At 35.3% G+C, this 18,085-nt stretch overlaps 1 protein-coding gene across 2 annotated transcripts in view; it reads right to left on the minus strand.

The window, feature by feature from the left end:
- LOC149540032 (uncharacterized) overlaps nucleotides 1-18,085 on the minus strand; it is a 115,437-nt gene that overhangs the window by 60,415 nt on the left and 36,937 nt on the right. Inside the window, exons 2-5 of one of the 2 annotated variants that reach the window (XM_089801219.1) lie at nucleotides 7,241-7,330; nucleotides 6,828-6,937; nucleotides 5,798-5,916; nucleotides 5,446-5,543 (exon numbers count right to left, since the gene is read on the minus strand). In XM_089801219.1, the coding sequence (XP_089657345.1) occupies nucleotides 5,446-5,543; nucleotides 5,798-5,916; nucleotides 6,828-6,937; nucleotides 7,241-7,302 (389 nt within the window). In that variant the 5' untranslated portion in view covers nucleotides 7,303-7,330. Of the gene's footprint in view, nucleotides 1-5,445; nucleotides 5,544-5,797; nucleotides 5,917-6,827; nucleotides 6,938-7,240; nucleotides 7,386-18,085 lie in introns of both variants that reach the window. The other variant, XM_089801218.1, reaches the window with a different exon arrangement.

Consider the following 18,085-nt stretch of genomic DNA (forward strand, 5'->3'; position numbering starts at 1 on the left):
ATTAAGTGTTAATTCCTTGTAACTTTGACAAGACAAGTGTTCTGATTTTCAGATTAGTCTGATCTGGATGCATGAGTTGCCTTAAGTATTGGTCAGTAGAATATATTGTCCCCTCTAGATAGATTGGAATTTTCCTTGTGGCTTTTATAAGCCTTCTTATTTACTAAAGTGGTTAGTTAGTTACTAACCATTAGTAACTCTTGGAATGGGCACCAATCTTGAGGAATCAATTATGTTGTTAAATAGGCCAACCTAGAGAGGGTCATGTCCATTCAATGGACATGCCCCTTGAGTTAGGTATAAGGGAGGGCTAGATTGCAATTTAGAAGACACGCTGAAATCTATAAGTCTGCTCTTCTAGCAATCTGCCCAAATAGAATCATATATAGAAATGTAAACATTTGCAAAAGATCCATGACCTTAACATGGTATTAGAGCCAAACTGCAAATGTGAGACAATTAGTATTTTATGGAGCAATGAGAAAACTAAGAATTATGAGTATTTATTTGAGATTATATATGGAACATGTGTGGTATAGAATGGAGCTTCAAATACAGATTCCAAAGAATCTGATCAAAATAGTTATTGTTGAGGAACATCACGGGCTCTACTATCAATGCCAAATCAGACCATTCAAGATGCAGCGTAATGATTGGCTTATGCAATGCAAATTCTTGGCCAGTGAGATCATACATTGTGAAGGCTCAAGTCAAAGGAGTTCTGAGTGCAAGAACTCGAGACTGCATGTCCTGTGAAGCTTTTCCACAGGATCCAAATATATGATTTGATAGTTTTCATAATGCAGGACTTTGGAAAAGCATCAAACAGATGCGTGCAATCAGAATAAGAGCATAATGATTTTTTTGAACACCTTCAAAACTTTGATCAAATTTACTTAGAAAGAAGTACTCTGAAGTAATCTTATATTAGTTTCCAAAAGGCTGTCGAGGTCAGGTTGGAGTGTGATACAAAATATGCATGGCCATGTTTTGAAGTCAAGCATCAACCCTTTCTCTACCTTCTTGGAAATGATTGAAACAATAAAAGCAGTTAGGAACTTACAATATAATGATCTCTCTTTCAATGGTGATTAGAATCTACCCAATCCTCTGACAGGTGAAATTCAAGAAGAGTAACTTTTCACCTACAAGTGATATGGGAAGTAGAGATAATGAAATAAGAGGAATGTGATTTTCTATAAAGTATAAACAACAAAACTAAGACTGGGACATGATCGGAAGAAGAGAAACACTTCAATCTAGTTTTCAATTGATAGAAATTTGTTTCCAATTTCTAAATATTTTTTTTAAGGAAGACCAACATTGCACGTTCTATTTTTTCAGTCCACTTCCATTCGGAGATTAGAAATTTTCATCTTAAAGTTGAATTTCTTTTTCCGATGAATGAAGCGACCAACATTGAGTGGTAGAGACAAGATCCAAAGACGATTTTCTTGTGGAACGACCAACGTGTGCGAATTTTATCCCAGTGTTCTATGTATCCGATGGGTATTAAGAACATGATGGAGATAACAAATAGGGATTGAATTCTATAATTAGCGAGAAGAGACAATAAAACTCCATCGACGGTAATGACAACATCAGGAGCCAAAATATTATTCACACACGCGATACAAAGAATAGTGATTGTAGATTATTGGAGGGAACTAGACATGATTAATATCACGCACATGTAAGATCCAAATCCTACATAGAAGAGGTGTCACGACTTTTAAGACTGATAGCTTGGATTTGGTATTATATCAAACCAAGAATTATAGTTACATTAAGAATTATCAAAACCTAAGATTAATTATTTGGGGGTACTCAAATTCATGAATAATAGAGAATAGAGAATTTATTCTCTTAAGGATAGACAAAATTAAAAGGTGGAGGTGTACAAAATATATAAAGGGCATACATTAAGTAATACATTTGGAGGAGTTTCAAATGTACAAGCATCGGATCCCGCACACTAGTAGAGGAGATTGACTATGGATTCGACCATGGAGAATTAAGAATCCCGCTATGGCATTGCTCAGTTTTCGGAGTATCTAAGAAGTATTAGTAAATAATATGAAAGAGAAATAAAGAGACGTGTGACATCTAAACCACCAACTTTGCATGCAAAGGAGAAAGTTGTCTCAAATCTAGTAGTGACTGCATAAGCATGGATTTCCTTCCACTGGGAAAGACTCCAAGGAAACTGCATGCAGGGGAAAAACCTTGTTTAAATTACGAGCTATAATTCAAAAGGGAGAGCAAAATTATTCGATATGCATGTGTACCAGTTAAATGCCTATTTGACTTGTAATAACATTTGGAAAAATCTGAAGTATCAATGTGCACAGTGGATTTGACTTTTGTCCTACCTGTAGATTGCCCTTATACAGATTTCTTGAAAATGATAATATCTCCATTATCAATATTAGCTGTAGACATATTTGAGATGATCATCAACAGGTGTAAAATTGTTTTCCTGGATATGGAGACATTTGGAGAATTTACAGTAATCTGAATGCCACTCTACTGAAAGGAAAAGTTTGATCCATTATAAAAGGGAACCTTGGAATAAGAACAAATGATTCTATCATCTTAAACAAACTTGATTATTTTGTTTGAGAGGGAGTTCATCAATGAAGATAACTCGTGGATAGAATCACTAATGAGATGCACATGGATAAAGATTAAATCATGAGACTACAGATCATTTTACTCAAGGCATTTCTAATCTTCCCTCAAGTCCAAGAGGGAGTGTTAATGATTGTAGACTTAGAAAAGATGCGCTCGATATAACCTTATAACTATTCAGATTATTAGTATTGGTTCTCTTAGAAAGAAGGGAATAAAGTGATATCATGTTGTGACACTAAAATCATGGATATTAGCACAATATGCCTTCCTCACAAAAGGAGAAGCTAAATGATCTGCAATGGTGAATCTTGACTCAGAGGAAGTAGACCATGCTTTATTGATTCTCGAGTAATAAAGAATTTGTAGTAGAGAATCATAAGTATCATCTTATAAGAAGGCTATATGTCAGAGAGAGTACCTAGAAGATCAAGTTGACTCCCCAGGATCGAGGTTATACAAACTCAAACTGAGTGTACCATGTCAAGATGGTGTATACTCATAAAGTACAAAAGCTTTCATCAAGGTTATGATAGAAAGATAAGTATATATTGCAGTTGAGCTCTTCTTTTACCTTATGTCTATAATATCTTTCATTTGTATTTTTTATAAGAAGAGTATATGCCTTGATTTTTCTTTTTCTTTTTTGAAGAATGTTCTTGTAGGAAAGAATTTTTTGGATTTAGAGGGAGTCTGACAAGACAAGTGTTCTGATTTTCAAATCAGTCTGATCTGGATGCATGAATTCCCTTAAGTATTGGTCACTAGAACATATTGTCCCCTCTAGACAGATCAGCATTTTCCTTGCGGCTTTTATAAGCCTTCTTATTTACTAATGTGATTAGTTAGTTACTAATCATTAGTAACTTTTGGAATGGGCACCAATGTTGAGAAAACAATTATGTTGTTAAATAGGCCAACCTAGAGAGGGACATGTCGATTTAGTGAACATCCCCCTTGAGTTAGGTATAAGTGAGGGCTAGATTGCAGATTAGAAGACACACCGAAATCTATAAGTCTACTCTTCTAGCAATCTGCCCAAATAATCATATATAAAAATGTAAACATTTATTGAAGATCCATGACCTTAACATTAAGCTCGAGCTGACTTGAACCTAAGATCTCAAAGATGAAAGGCTCGCAATTTACCATTGTGTTGTAGGCTCTTGCCTTGGTTTGCCTTTGTGTTGGTGTCCTATTTTGTACTGGCTTTCTATTGGTGTTCTACTTTGTGTTGGCTTTTTGCTGATGTTCTCTCAAGTCTCTTGGTCAACTTTCTTATATGTTGACTTTTGTCTTCTTCTATTTAGCTATGCTTTAGTGCTTTATCTTATGTAATCTTTTTGTAAAGGATTTTGGGTCCCTTCAAAATCTGTTTTTATCTTAATTAAAAACAAATCCCACAAATAAATAGGGTTTACAAACGTTGTAAAAAGTGTGAATTAAAAAGCAAAGTTGTCCAAATAAAGACGTCTAGAAATAGACCAAAGTAAGATTACTAAAAATAGGGTCTAAATTGTTGTTAACTAAGGTTCTGCAAAAACAAGCTAAATATAGCAAGAATCTAAGATACTAAAAATATTCTAATACTCTCCCTTAATGATCATTCTATGAAATACCCTATGGACAACTATACATGCGACTGCAGAATGTCAATGGCCAAGAGTAGCCAAAACAACAATGAATGTTGTCCCCTTCTTTACAATGATCTGCAACAAGAGATAAGAGTCTGCTACTGAGATGAGTCTGCCACTAACCTCCCTCAAATGTGCAAGAGCCCTGACCAAAAATCATCACAAAACGTTCAACCTAATCTTGAATAACATAATTGTCCCTCCCTGAAAACAAAGATGCACACTAAGAACAATTGTCACGATCTTGAGGAAAAATCAATAAACCCTCCAAACTTTTGTAGATGAGCAGAATGCCCCAAAACAAACTGCTAGGTACCATGATTTGAAGTTTACAAGGCATCATTAATTTGGGAAAAAACGGTAAATAACTAAAAGTAGGAATCCTTAACATATAATCCCAAGAAAACTTCACGAATTACAAAACTGAAAGGATTTCTGAGCAGAAAAATCGACCAAAACCAAACACGATTTTTCAAGTGAAAGATCGATCAAAACCAAACAAACCTGGATCAGAGAATACAGGAGAGAATTTTTTGAGAAAAAATTATTACAACCCAACAAATAATTTTTGAGGAAAAATTTAATAAAACCCTCCCATAAGGGAGTCATGCCCAAACCGGATCCCACTCTAATACCATGAAAAACATAATTTATTTTCCCTGGTGTGTTTTGCAGACATGGATTACAGAAAAAATACTCTGAGAAAATGTGCTTTGATACCATGAAACCTGTTAAAAAACGGAGTGAATGTATTAACAAATCACACAAATAAATAGAGTTTCAAAAGCTATAAAAATCATGAACTAAAAAGAAAAGTTGTCCAAATAAATAATAATAGACCAGATTAAGATAACTAAAATAGAGCTTGAATGACAATTAACTAAAGTTCTAGAATGACAAGCTAAATAGCAAAGATCCTAGGATACTAAAAATATTCTTATAATTGTTTAATACTTAGTAAATTCCTCTAAATCTTATCTTGTCGAATACAATAACCTGTTGTTCTCTTCCTTGTGGAGATAGATCCATCGAGAGAATTGTAATGCTTACCATTTTATGTCTCAATCAACTTAATATTTTTCCAGAAATTGATTTCAAAAAAAACAGTAACAGCATACTAATAGAATATCTTCGCGACAATAGTCCCAACAAGCATGCCAGGCTTGAAAAAGATAAATACCTGACTTTTAAAGCAAGTTTCCTCCTACGTATTAAATATTGTGTCATCTTTGTCAACCGTTGTTTGTTCTTGTGAACAAGAAATTTTGGCCAATATTGCTGCCCATCCAAAAAACAAACACTAATGAAAATGCAAACTCCACTGGCAAGCCAATTCTGCTCTGTAACTCTTTTGTTCTTTGTGAGGAAGTATAAGAGCAATGGTTTGATAAGAAGAAAGAATCTAATTGTGAAACTCTAGACACATTCACATTGTAAGATAATATTATATGTATGTGGGAAAAATGTTGCAGAATTGCCTTCTTACAAAGGGATTTAAAATAGACATGCAAACCAATGGATAGGATGCATACCAAAAATTTATCAATTGTTTCCAGTGCTTTCTCATAATTTCTTGGAAGTTTAACCCTTTCCCATAGTTTGTTTGGCATGTGAGCTCTTTCAATTGACTTCATGTACAAATAGAGAATTCCTGGAAAATAATGCAATACAGTGCCCATGTCATCCATCAAAAGCTGGCTGAACTGCCAGTTAATTAAATTTATATGCAATGATGTAGTTGAAAAGAAAAAATACAAACCAAGATACAACATAATGTTACAAACAACTTGGAAAATGGCATCAGGGCAGTTTTGAAGAAATTTGTGTGATTGTGGAACTAGAACCGACAAACCCCTATGGTATGTTGTCCAAATAATATGTAAATGATCAAGAATCAGGATTACAGATAACACAACATACAAAGCCATGTAATCAGGAAACATGAATTTGGAAGTTTAAAAATTGCGAAAATTGCTTGGTCAAGGCTGTTAGACCAAATAACCCTTAAAGATTAATTCTGAGTATCAATCTAAATGGAAGGTTAGTTCAGCAGTCTATCTTAAAGGATTTAAAATCTAAGGCAAATTCCATGGTACTCATGCCACAAACAATAATAAGAAAATGATAACCTTCAAAACTAGGCAGAAAAACACTAACATAATTCATAATTAATATATATACTATATGGTATAATGATTCACAAGTATATTCCAATTGAATCGAATAGGCCAAACATGCATTGAGGCTTTCAAAGTGAATCCCCAAGGAGTCGAGGACATGTCTCAATGGGCCAGGATGAAGTGTTGACCACTGTTAAAATTCGCAAAATATACTTATCATCAAATGGAATGGGCTCAAATGGGAAAGTCATTAAGGTTTTCTACTGAAGCCCTGCATTCAATTTTCTACTGAAGCCCTGCATTCAAACCTTTAGGTGTGTTTGAACTTTGAATCCTGCAAACAAGACCAAACCTGGGAAACTTTGACAGAAGAGCCTAAGTACAGGGCTACTCAGGCAAGGAAAACAGGCAACTGGACAAAAATAGCAAATGTATTTTATACCTTCATGTTCTCGAATAGTTGCATATCTGCTGTTGGCAAGTGGACATGAGCTCCTGTTACAAAGCCCAGTAACATTGTATTCATTTCGACAAAAATTCTGCGTTTGGGTTCTGTTTCAAAAGATGTCTGGTTTAGAAATAGCTCCAGAAATCAACATAATTCTTGTGCTGACGAAAATTCCGCTAACAATAAGCATCCAAAAGAATAGCTCCCAAGCAGATACTAAACCCCTTTAGTTCTTATTCTTAGCTTTCGTAGATTTAATTCGTAAAAAGCATAGAAAATTGTTTAGTCATGCTAATAATTAAATTTCCTGGAGAAACCACAAAAACCATCCCCATTCGGACATTTTGCAAACAGTACAGATTTCTAGCTTCTATTAAGCTCAAAGAAAGGGAGATGTTGCCACTTACTTGGCCATAAAGCTGCAATGGTTGTGGCGGATAACCTGCCATATTACCTCGTCGTGCTGCATAGCCGCTGCAGTCTACAATTTCAAATACCTGATTATTGTGCCAAGAGGCCTTTATCAGTTGCAGAATAGGGTCGAAAGCTTGACTACACAAGATCAAACAGCAATTACGATAAGATAAGAATCGGGATCAAATCAAAAAGCATTTAGGCTAAGATAAGCTTAGCTTGTGAAAAAAGTTAAAAACAAATGAAGCTATTTTTGCCTCTAAAGTTCTATTCAACAATGTTGTTTTATTTATATTGAACATTGTGATCGGCATTAACTTTCAAACTGAAATGGAAAAATTTGGTGTTGTTTTTGCTTTAAAGCTGGCAGATTTGCTTTCTGGCCACAGTTTATATTCATGTTTTTCGTATTCCATTATAACTATTTCTCGTACCTCAGAAGAATAGTTAAAGCTCTCACCAGTGGCAAGAATTATACGTCTAAATATTAGATGTTTAAAATCTCAGAAATTAGCATGTGTTTCAATCTCACCTATGTTAGAAAAATATAAACTGCATTTCATCAACTTGGGTCCATTTGTCATTGAGAGTAATGCCATATGCAAGAGGCATACCTATCCATTCATGTTTCCTCTTTAAGGATATTTAGATCAATCTATTTAAAGCTAAACATAGTGAAACCAATTTTTGCTCTCCAATTTTAACAATTGGTATCAAAGCAGGATGATCCAGGGTTTACTATTTGAGCAACTGTCAAAGTGATTTCCAGATGATATAAGCCAAGTTAGTTCTAGCTTCAAGAAAATCAGCAAGACAATATCAAAGAAAAGATTGAGAGAAGTTCAAGTCAGTCCTAGGTTTTGAAGGGAATAACTCAAGAATCCAAAAGCTAACAGCCATTGTCAGCAAAGGATGTCAGATCAGGTTTAAAACCCAAACCTGCAGGAGATTTGAAGAAAGTTTTGAACGATTGTAGGTGATACTGAAACTACTATTAAGAAAAAGAAACTATGGCAGCCCAAGGAGTTGTGGGGCCCATTGCCAAAGCATAGGAAAGAAAAGATTTTTGGAGAAGGGAAATTGCTAATTGGAGAAGTGTAAGGTGAGGAATGCAAATCAAAAGATTCTATGAGAACTGATTGAGAGTTCTAGAAGATTGTTGTTTGCAAAATTTAAAGAGTTAATTGTTGAAGATAACATGAATAAATGTACAAATTGTTGATAAATAGGAGATATTTTCCACAGCAGATCAAAATTGCTATCAGGATTCAGCTATGTAGTTTTTGAGTCAAACTCATTGACCATGGTTGATGAGTAGTGGTTCACAAAAACTCATCTCTCTTGAGAATGAATGGAACACTTAGCACTCATTGCATCTAGGTGATGCTCACAGAGTTGAAGCAACAGGACTTCCCAGGAGGTCACGCATTCCCAGTATTACTCCATCTTAAGCATACTAACTACAGAGTTGCAAATTTGGTTGCAAGCATAGTGGGCTTAACCATGGAGGAAAATCTGTAGTTAAGCATGCTTGAGCTGGACTAGTACTGGGATGGGTGATATCCCGAGGAGTCCCAGTGCTTTACCTCTATGAGCATCACCTAGATGCAATGAGTGCTAAGTGTTTTATTCATTCTCATGAGAGATGGGTTCTTGTGAACAACTACTAATGAACCATGGGTCAATGAGTTCGACTCAAAAACTACACAGTATAAATTGTCTCCATTGAAAACTTTACCGTGGCATCACGTGAAGTGCTTGATCATAAGACAAGGTAGATCCCATGCCTTGAAGAGCCCAAGGTAAGTGAAAATTATATTAAGTCATAGTTTTTCTTAGTGAAATTTCAGAATCAAAGGTGAAGTCAAGAGGATTGAAGTTCTTTTCATTCAATGATTTGCCCAAGTTTGAAGGATTTGCTAGTCAAATAAGTCAAAGGCCACTCAAAAGGCTGAGTAAGAGAAATCTACTAACAAGAAAATAGAACCCCCATGCAAAGAGGAATCAAGGTTGAAAGTTCCATAGATGGACCACTAGCAAAGTACTCTCCAAGTTGCAAAAACTAGCCGAGTTTTCTAGCTTGGCAAGTTTTTATGACTTCTACTAGCGCCAAAGACTTGCAGAATTTTTGGCAAGAACTTGTCGAACACTTGCTGAGTTTTTGTTAAAAACTCAGTCATAGTTTTATAACAACAGTTAAATGCAAAAAAGGCCCAAATCAGTTTCATTTATAATTTGTTCACTTGTATTTTGCTAAGAGGCGAAAAGTCTTCCAAACACTTACAAACTGATTTTGTTCAATTTGAAGCGGACTTGAGGGGGGTTTGAAGCACATTTGCAATGGGTTTGGAGCAGAGTTTTTGGAGAGGATGACATCAATGATTTGAAGAGGCAGACTATGGAGGAAGGCATGGATTTGCTTTCATATTGGATGACATTGAGTTCAATGAGTAGTCACTACTAGTGCTAGGAGAAGCTAGAGGCAGAGCTATATCTAGGACTAAGGACAAGCCATGATCTGAGTTAGACATACCGAGCAAGAAGGCAATCATGGCCAGTGCAGACTTCTAAGATTAGACCCTCTAGTTCTACCTCTCCCTTAGTTTTTATTAAAACTAAGAAGAGGAAGATGTAATTGGAATGATGTATTTACTTTTAGTTTTACATAGATTATTTACTATTTTGCTTCCAGCCATGAGTCTTCCTTAGGAGAATGTGATTTTGTACCCACTTTATCTTTGAATATATCTAGACTAAGCTTTTTTGTTTTGTGTTCTCATTTATTGACTCATTAAATGTATCTTCTCATTGAATTTTGCCAAAAAATGCATTTCTAATTAAATTTAAGCAATTTTTTAAGTTGCTGAGTTTTTGCTGAAAACTGGCCAAGTTTTCCGTGAATTTATTTTCAGACCTTGGCAAGTTTTTGGCTTTGGCAAGTTTTCCAACTGTGGTTGAAACCACCAAAACCAGCCATTGCTTTAAAAAGTTGATGGTTGATTGTTGATAAAAGTTGTTTTTCTTTTAAGAAAGAAATTAAGATTGACAAATTTGGGCGATACTATCCTTAATTTAGAACATAAAAAGGTGAAAATAAATTGTATGGCATTGCTATGAAGTAGATATCAAAGATTTACATAATTAGAAAGATTAGTGGTCTTAAAATCAGATCGATCATAAGTTTGATGCACAGCATACTTTTAAAGGGAATTGATGGAATCATTATGAAGTAATAGAAATAAGTTGCAGCTATCAAAGAAGAGTATGTACCAATTAAAAGAGAGAAATTGTTACCAGCTGAAGCATTATTCACAACAGCCAAGATGAAAAATAAATCATCAGAAGATCTTGGAAAACCACCTGAAGATCAGTGTCCAGACTCAAGAGTGAGTTAAAAGAAATTGCAACATTTGATCAATTTTCTGGTACTTGTTAAAGCCAGCTTGAAGAAAAACAAAATCAGGGGTAGATCATTTCAAATCTTTACAGAGTGAGGTACATGAAGCTACCATACAATCATGGTGAATCATAGTAGTTGACTGAATCATAGCCGAGTGTATAAACAAGGTACATTGAAGTCATTGTTTTTCAATAAGAATGATTGGTGAAAAGAGCCAAAACAGGAAAATAAAAACTTATGTGTAATTAGAGTATTTTGGAAGAACAGATGGAGAAAATTGGAAAAGAAAATGAAAAATTAAAAGAGAAAATTGGTCACAAAAGGAAGAAATATCAAAATTGAGAGAAGAAACTAATTTGTTCAATCTCAATTACTTGAAGCATATGCAAAGGAAGATCGGTGTCTGAAGTCTAAGTTTACAATATGAAATGTCTCATATAATACAAATGATTTATTTTACTCAACTGAAATTTTAAGTGTCATCTGATGTAGTAATAAGTGTATGGTTGAAGATAACAACATATTTAAAGTTTCAACTCTTAGTGGTTATGAGGATAATTAAGAAAGGTGTTTTGCAACAAAAATTGGTTTTAAGATAATGAGAATAATGGGATATAAAGAAAAAGGTTTGAGAAAATGTGGGTAAGGAATTAAAGAGCCGATTGAACAAAGAGCAAGTTGGAAGAATAAAATCCTTGATATGTTAGTGGTGAAAGAAATAAAATCGATGTTATAGGCATCACAAGTTCAAACAAATCAGCTAAAAGAATGCAATATATGCAGTATTTCCATTGTCTTAGGCAAGGACGTAGAATGGAAACATGAATCTTCATCGTTGTACTATTTGTGGATCAAAAAATCATTTTGAGAAATTGTGTTGTGTAACACCGCCACCAAGGAACCCAAGAGGACCACTCAAAATGCTAAACCATGGTTTAAAAAAACTAACAATGATAACAAGATCAATTTAATATAATGAAATCAATTGATTGATGCAATTCAAGCTCATTGGACATTTAAACATTAACTAAATCCGCTTAGGTTCCCCGACATCACTACAAAGCAAACAAAAACATATAGTTAAAACAATTGAACCATGAAGAAATAAGATACCAGATTAAAATACCAATTGCATTCATTTATTTAATCCATATGCAACTAAAGCATTACAAGATAGTAATCAAATACACAATTGAGCAATTAAACTCTGTCTATTGCATATCGTGAATTATAGTATAATTACAATCATTTATATGAGTACACTTTTACAATGTTAGAATCCATAGTGCATCACATAATACAAGGAACAGTAATTAATTCAACATGAAACTAAAATGAAGAAATGGTTTAGATGCAAAATCCATCCAGGAAGCCCGTAAATAGAACAACGAACATTAATGGAAAAATATTCACCACCCAACCACATGGAACCTTGAGGCCCACTCCTCTAATCTAAGAGACAAACACAAGACAAACACAAGGCCCCACACCAAATGGGCAAGACAAAACAAGAATATCACATAGAAACCCAAAGCATAACATAAAACATACCCAAGGGATACATAAGGGATAACATAAGGATACACATGGGATACCACACTATACCAGAGGCAAACCACAAGACTAACTAAGGGAATATTGAGACACTTGTCAGAAAGTGCCATAACATAGCTCCCACTCCTGAGTTACCCTGTCAATCTCTCTGGAACCTGGCCCCCAAGTGGAACTCGTGTGTTGGGTGGATATTTTGCAACAGTCAATTTGGGTTAAATTCAGTCACAAAATAGGTAGACCAGTGTCAACGTGTGAGAAAAAGTCTCTCCTACCTAAAAGGGAAGGCTTCCCCTTCTCACCATTCCTTGGATCAACTCAAGGTAAGCAAGAAATTGAGAGATTTGAAAGGATATTACCAATATTCTTTCCTCTTAACTTTCAGAAAAGAATTCACTTATCCTTGGAGCGAGTAATGGGCAAGATGAAATCTCGAACTACACTTCTATCTAAAGTTGTAAACAGTGATATCGATAAACCAACACTAACTCAAATGTTAGGTGAAAATGTACCAGTTTAGCTCTAAGTCCGGTCTTAATCGATGTTATAAGAATAACCTTTACTATTGGGGCACAAAGACTTCCAGAAGTAAAAAATTCTAACTATTTTTTGTGAATTAATGAGATACAAGCTATAGTCAAAGCTCCTAGTCTATGTATCACCACAACTGCTCCCAGTCAAAGCTTCGGCTCTAATTGCTTCCTAACTCTTTATACTACACAATCAAAGTTATGCATGCACAATTTCTCCAAAGCTCTCTTGCATACAATAAAAGATGATTTTTACAATGAGGGGGCACTACTTTAGATAGGCAAAGGAGTCGAAAAAAAGGAGGAAAAAGTAGGAGCAGCTCAACCAGCTTTGACTCAGTCTAACTAATGAGAGAAATTATTGGATTACATATCATAAGGACATGCAAATCGTATTACATGTAATTACACATTTTCATGCAATACGTCCTCTCTAACTACATGCATGAAAATAAATAAAGAAGACAGAAGTAGAGAGAATAATCCTAAGGATTATTCTAAAGTGCCTTGTATTAGGTGATGCAGTCATGCACTATAGGAATATCTGAGATCTCCATTGATTTTGATATAGCCTCAATTCTGACTATATTAGTGTATGTTGGTCTTACAATCTTGTGGTTTGTTGCAATCAAATCCAATAGATGCTTTGCCACTTATTTATATGCTACAAATCTATTCATCATGCGTGAGCCAAATTCCTTAGAATCAAGTTCAACATTGACTCTATTTGTGTATTTTGAAGTAATTTCTTTTGCTAAGACCAAATCATCATGTTCAGTGAGAACAATGCATCCTATTTGTTCCAAGTTGCATATAAGATCTATTTCAAATGTCTAACAATCTTCCAAGGTTGGCCGCAATTCGGTCAATAGTTTTCCTAGTGTCTCTTCCTTGTGTCCCAAGAGACCGTGACATCTATAAAACATCTTTGAAGACGACATGACTTCACATGCCACCATGCCATCCAAATCAATATTGGCTATCTCCTCCTAATCTACCAAAAGTTCTTTTTGAGTGTTGGCTTCTTGTTCATAGAAATAATCAAGTCGTGTATAATTTCTTCAATTTCTCTAATGCGTTCAAGAAATCTGACCGCATCTTTGATGGCCTGCACTCCTTCTGAGACAACTTCTCCAAACCAAGTTTTGGCTACTTCAATCAATTTTTCTCCTTAGCTGTGTGAGAAGTGGTAGGCATAGGTTGTGATGATTGTTGTCAGATAACCTCATTTAGACAAGTGACTTCTTCCTTAAGCTGATTTTTCTTTTCCCAAAGCTCATGATTGCTTCTAGACACATTAGCAAGCCCATCTTGAGCATCTTGCAAACATCCCAGCCGTGTTTGTTTACCAAGATCAATCCTAGTGATCTTATAATTTGAACAATTTAGTTCCTCGGCTGGTTTATCCACTAACAACCAAGCAACTTCAGCATTTTTGGTTTTCTCAGACCCAACCACTATTCTTAAACAATCTTATCTTTCAAAAATTTGGATTCAGTCTTCCTGACAGGCAAATTGTCTGGAGGCAGCACTACTTTCCTCCTCTTGATAGTATTCTTTCCCAACCATGCAGGCAAACTGAAACCCTCATCAGCTGAAACAGGAACAATGACTATAGTAGACATTGATCCTGATTGTATTTCAATTATAATTGTGCATGCCTCAGTCTGTACAGCTAAATCAATAAGTACTTGTTGAGATGATTCCATCATGAACATATAAAAACCAGTCACTAAAGTGTCAAGTTGGGAAACTTGTCCTTCTATGAGGGTTGGGAAATGCTCAAAAACATCTCCCAAGTTTTCACACTAATCTATCGTGAGAATGGGAGGAGTTACAGAAGAGATAGGGAAAGCTAACATGTTCAACTCTACAATAGATGTAAAGACAATGGAGAATGAATCCACATTGTTGTCTACATTATCCAAGAGGGGTTCCTCCTAAGTAGTAGGTTTTTGAGCATTGGGTAGCCTCATTAGGATATATTATCATTATTTCTCTTCATCAGATTCTTCTTCAGGTGCAATTTCTTCTTCAGCTTCTTCTTCCTGAATTTGTGCTTGAGAGGACTCCTAAGATGACTTCGACCCTTTTCCACCTTTGAGCTTAATCTTGAGAGATTTCTCAGGTGTTGAAGAAGATGCACCATCCTAACTTATAATCTCCATCTTAGATGTCCTTCTAACTGGTCCATAACTATTGCAATCTAACTCTGTGTCAATGTGATTTGTTTATAGTGATTCCAAATGGAAACTAGAGCACGATCTCCCTTGGTGGATAAGCCTAAAAAAGATAGTTGCAGCTATGTAAACTAGGTATGAATTCATATAGAATGGTGTTGAAGTTTCCATGTTAAGCAACTATTCACACAAAGTTGTACTAACGAGCTCTCCCTAGAAGATGGGTTCTTTATTATCATAGATTTGGAAAATGAATTTGAATATCCATGGTTCAAATTTGCCAGATTCCTTAACACCACACACCCTGCTGAGAAGGGTAATCAAGTCTTTACATTCTAGCTTAAACTCAGATCTGTGTAAAGTCTTTGGCCATCTAGAAAAGTTGTTTCTCCTAACAATCAAGTAAGATGCATTCATATGCTTTTGATACTATAGCTTTTTCTAGTTCCACAAGTAGAAAGTTGTATCCTTTGATAAGTCTACACATTTTGCACTTTGAGGAACCTTGAAAATCATTTGAATCACTTCCAAATCTAGACTGATGATAACTTTTTTATCTACATTTTCTATTGTTTTGGATTAAGGACTGAAGTGGCGAGCGCATCCTAAGACGAACTTAGGTTCTAGGGCAGCCATAGGAAAAGTAGATACAAGATGAATGTTAATTCTCTTTATGCGCTTCATCTCTCTTCTTAAAGGACTTTCGACCCTTTGTAGGAATTCAGCCATGTCCACATGTCCAATCTCTTTATCAAAAACATTATCTAAGGTAGAAGAAACCTGAGATGAAGTTGCATGTGTCAACTCCTTGTCATATTGATACTTCATCTCTCCTTTTGACTTCGAAGATGGGGACATGTCTTGTGCAAAGTGTGAACACATCATGAGAAGATATGCATATTGACTCCATGAGGATAATGGCAGAGATGGATCTTGAGAAAAAATGAATTCAAAGTATGGATTAGATACTCATGGAATGTATGCAATGAATTGGATGTGATATGGTAGTATGTGCGGAGGGCTAAAATGAGACTTAGGAAGTTGGATAGCATGTATGGGTGAATGTGTTTTCATGTAAATGCTCTTTGGAATGCAAGCTAAGTACATGGGAACACATGCAAATAAAAAAACTGATTTTGGTATTTAATGAGTGACCTTCTACCAAAACGGGTTTCTCTAGATGTAATTAAATATAAAGTGATTTACATGTAATCATGACTTGATGTAATCATGCAATTAGGTTTGAAGGATGAGATTACATGTAAATGCATATGAAGGATGGAATTACGTGTAATTTTGGATGGAGAGTGAGATTATATGTAAATGCAGAGGGAGGATGGAATTACATGTAATTGCTCTTAGAATGTCATTGCATATGAAAGGAATGGATGCAATGTGCTTTGACATGTGTTGGTGAAATGGTGTGATGCTGCATGTAAAGTTGGAAAGTAAAATGGTGAACAACAATTGTGGATTCTTGGGAAAGAATCTTAAGCCTTTCGGAAAACAAAACAAAAACAAGCAACAAAAAATACCACGCACAAAACAAAAAACATACCTTTGGTTTTTGACTCAAACGTGGCAAATACCAAGCTACTTTCCTATGCAAATTCAAAATTGGAATTTGGGGAAATTTCAAGCACTTGAAAATGAATGTTTTCATCTTCTTTAAAGAGAATTTGCACTTTACATGGCATATATTTGGACAAGTGTGCAATAACAAGCCATAATATGCAGCAAAATAGCAAGATAAGCATGAATTGATGAGCAAAGTTGAAAATGTCTACTTATTTGGAGATCAAAGAGCCAAATGTGGAGGATTAATATGTTTGAAGAAAAGTCCTCCAAATTCGAATCCACAAACAACTGGACTCTTTCAATCTTGCAAGTGATGGATATTAATGAGCATTGAATGAATGTTTTGGAATGGACATGCCAAAAATGTGGTCTTTAAACTCCAATACAAAAACCAATTTTACCAAAAACTCTAAGTAGAACCCGTTTTTACCAAAAAAATGGTCTCAAGATGTAATAACATGAAATTTTTTTTGCATGGGAATGCAAAAACGTGATCTCCAATGGCAACATCATGCATTAAAATGCCAAAACACCTCCCCTTTGGCCCAAAACATGATCTTCAAACTCCAAATTTGGGCATTTTTGGGCAAAATGTGATCCTCAAGGGCCAAGAAATGGATCATTTTTGTCAACATGATGCAAAAATGTGGACACCAAATGCATGAATATGCAAGGAAATGCAAAAACTTTTAGCATGAATGCTAATGATACTACATTGAGGGAGTATTCTAAGCATTGAAGAGTATTGACCTGTTGCATTTATGACTGTGTTTGTCATTGATGTCAACATAGCATTGTTTCTATAAAGACTGGCTGAGTAACAGACAGAGATCTTGATAGTACAAACAATGGTTTGATTGTCTGGTGATGTGCAGTTACGGACATGTCTGACACAATGTCCTATTGAAGTCGTCAAGTGCGCAAAGTCTGAGTCGAAGACATACGGATGTTGTACCTGATTTACAGAGAGCAGTTCAGAGACAGGGTATTGGGAAAGCAATTCCTAATGTTTGTTTGCTAGATTACATTTGAGATGCAGTAAAAAGATGCGTAGTCAGGCAGTGACAAAGGACAGTCAGCTGATGACGTCAGTGAGTGCACAAGCCATAGTATTGCACATGTGAAGTTTTGTATAGACTGTGAGCCGACAGTGCTATTGTAATTGTAGTTAATTAATTATCTTATTATAATTAGTTGGTAAAGCCTCAAGGCTGACTCAAGGAATTATTATGAAGATATGGTATAAATGAAAGATGGTTTCCTTGATTGTAAAATGTATCCATTTGTTGCAAGATGTGCGAATTGCGAAAAGAAGTAGAGTGTTCACTGAATGTGTGTAAGCGATCCAAGGGATTATTGGATGCGAGATTTGTAATCTGGTTACAAGATCAGGAGCAGAAGTCTGGTTGACAGGACAAAGAAAGAGGAAGGAACAATATAGTACAATTCTATTATTCTGCAAGAAATAATACAGAGATCATTTGGACAGTGGGTTCATTGGTCTTGTCCTTGAAGTTATTCAGGCAGTGGGTCCAACTGTCTTCCACAACTCCTAACAGGGTTGACACAACTCCTAACAGGGTCGGAACCTCCTAACAG

The sequence above is a fragment of the Cupressus sempervirens genome, chromosome 9 (assembly GCF_028749045.1).
Source record: "Cupressus sempervirens isolate cs-2001-9-10 chromosome 9, ASM2874904v1, whole genome shotgun sequence".
Taxonomy (NCBI): domain Eukaryota; kingdom Viridiplantae; phylum Streptophyta; class Pinopsida; order Cupressales; family Cupressaceae; genus Cupressus; species Cupressus sempervirens.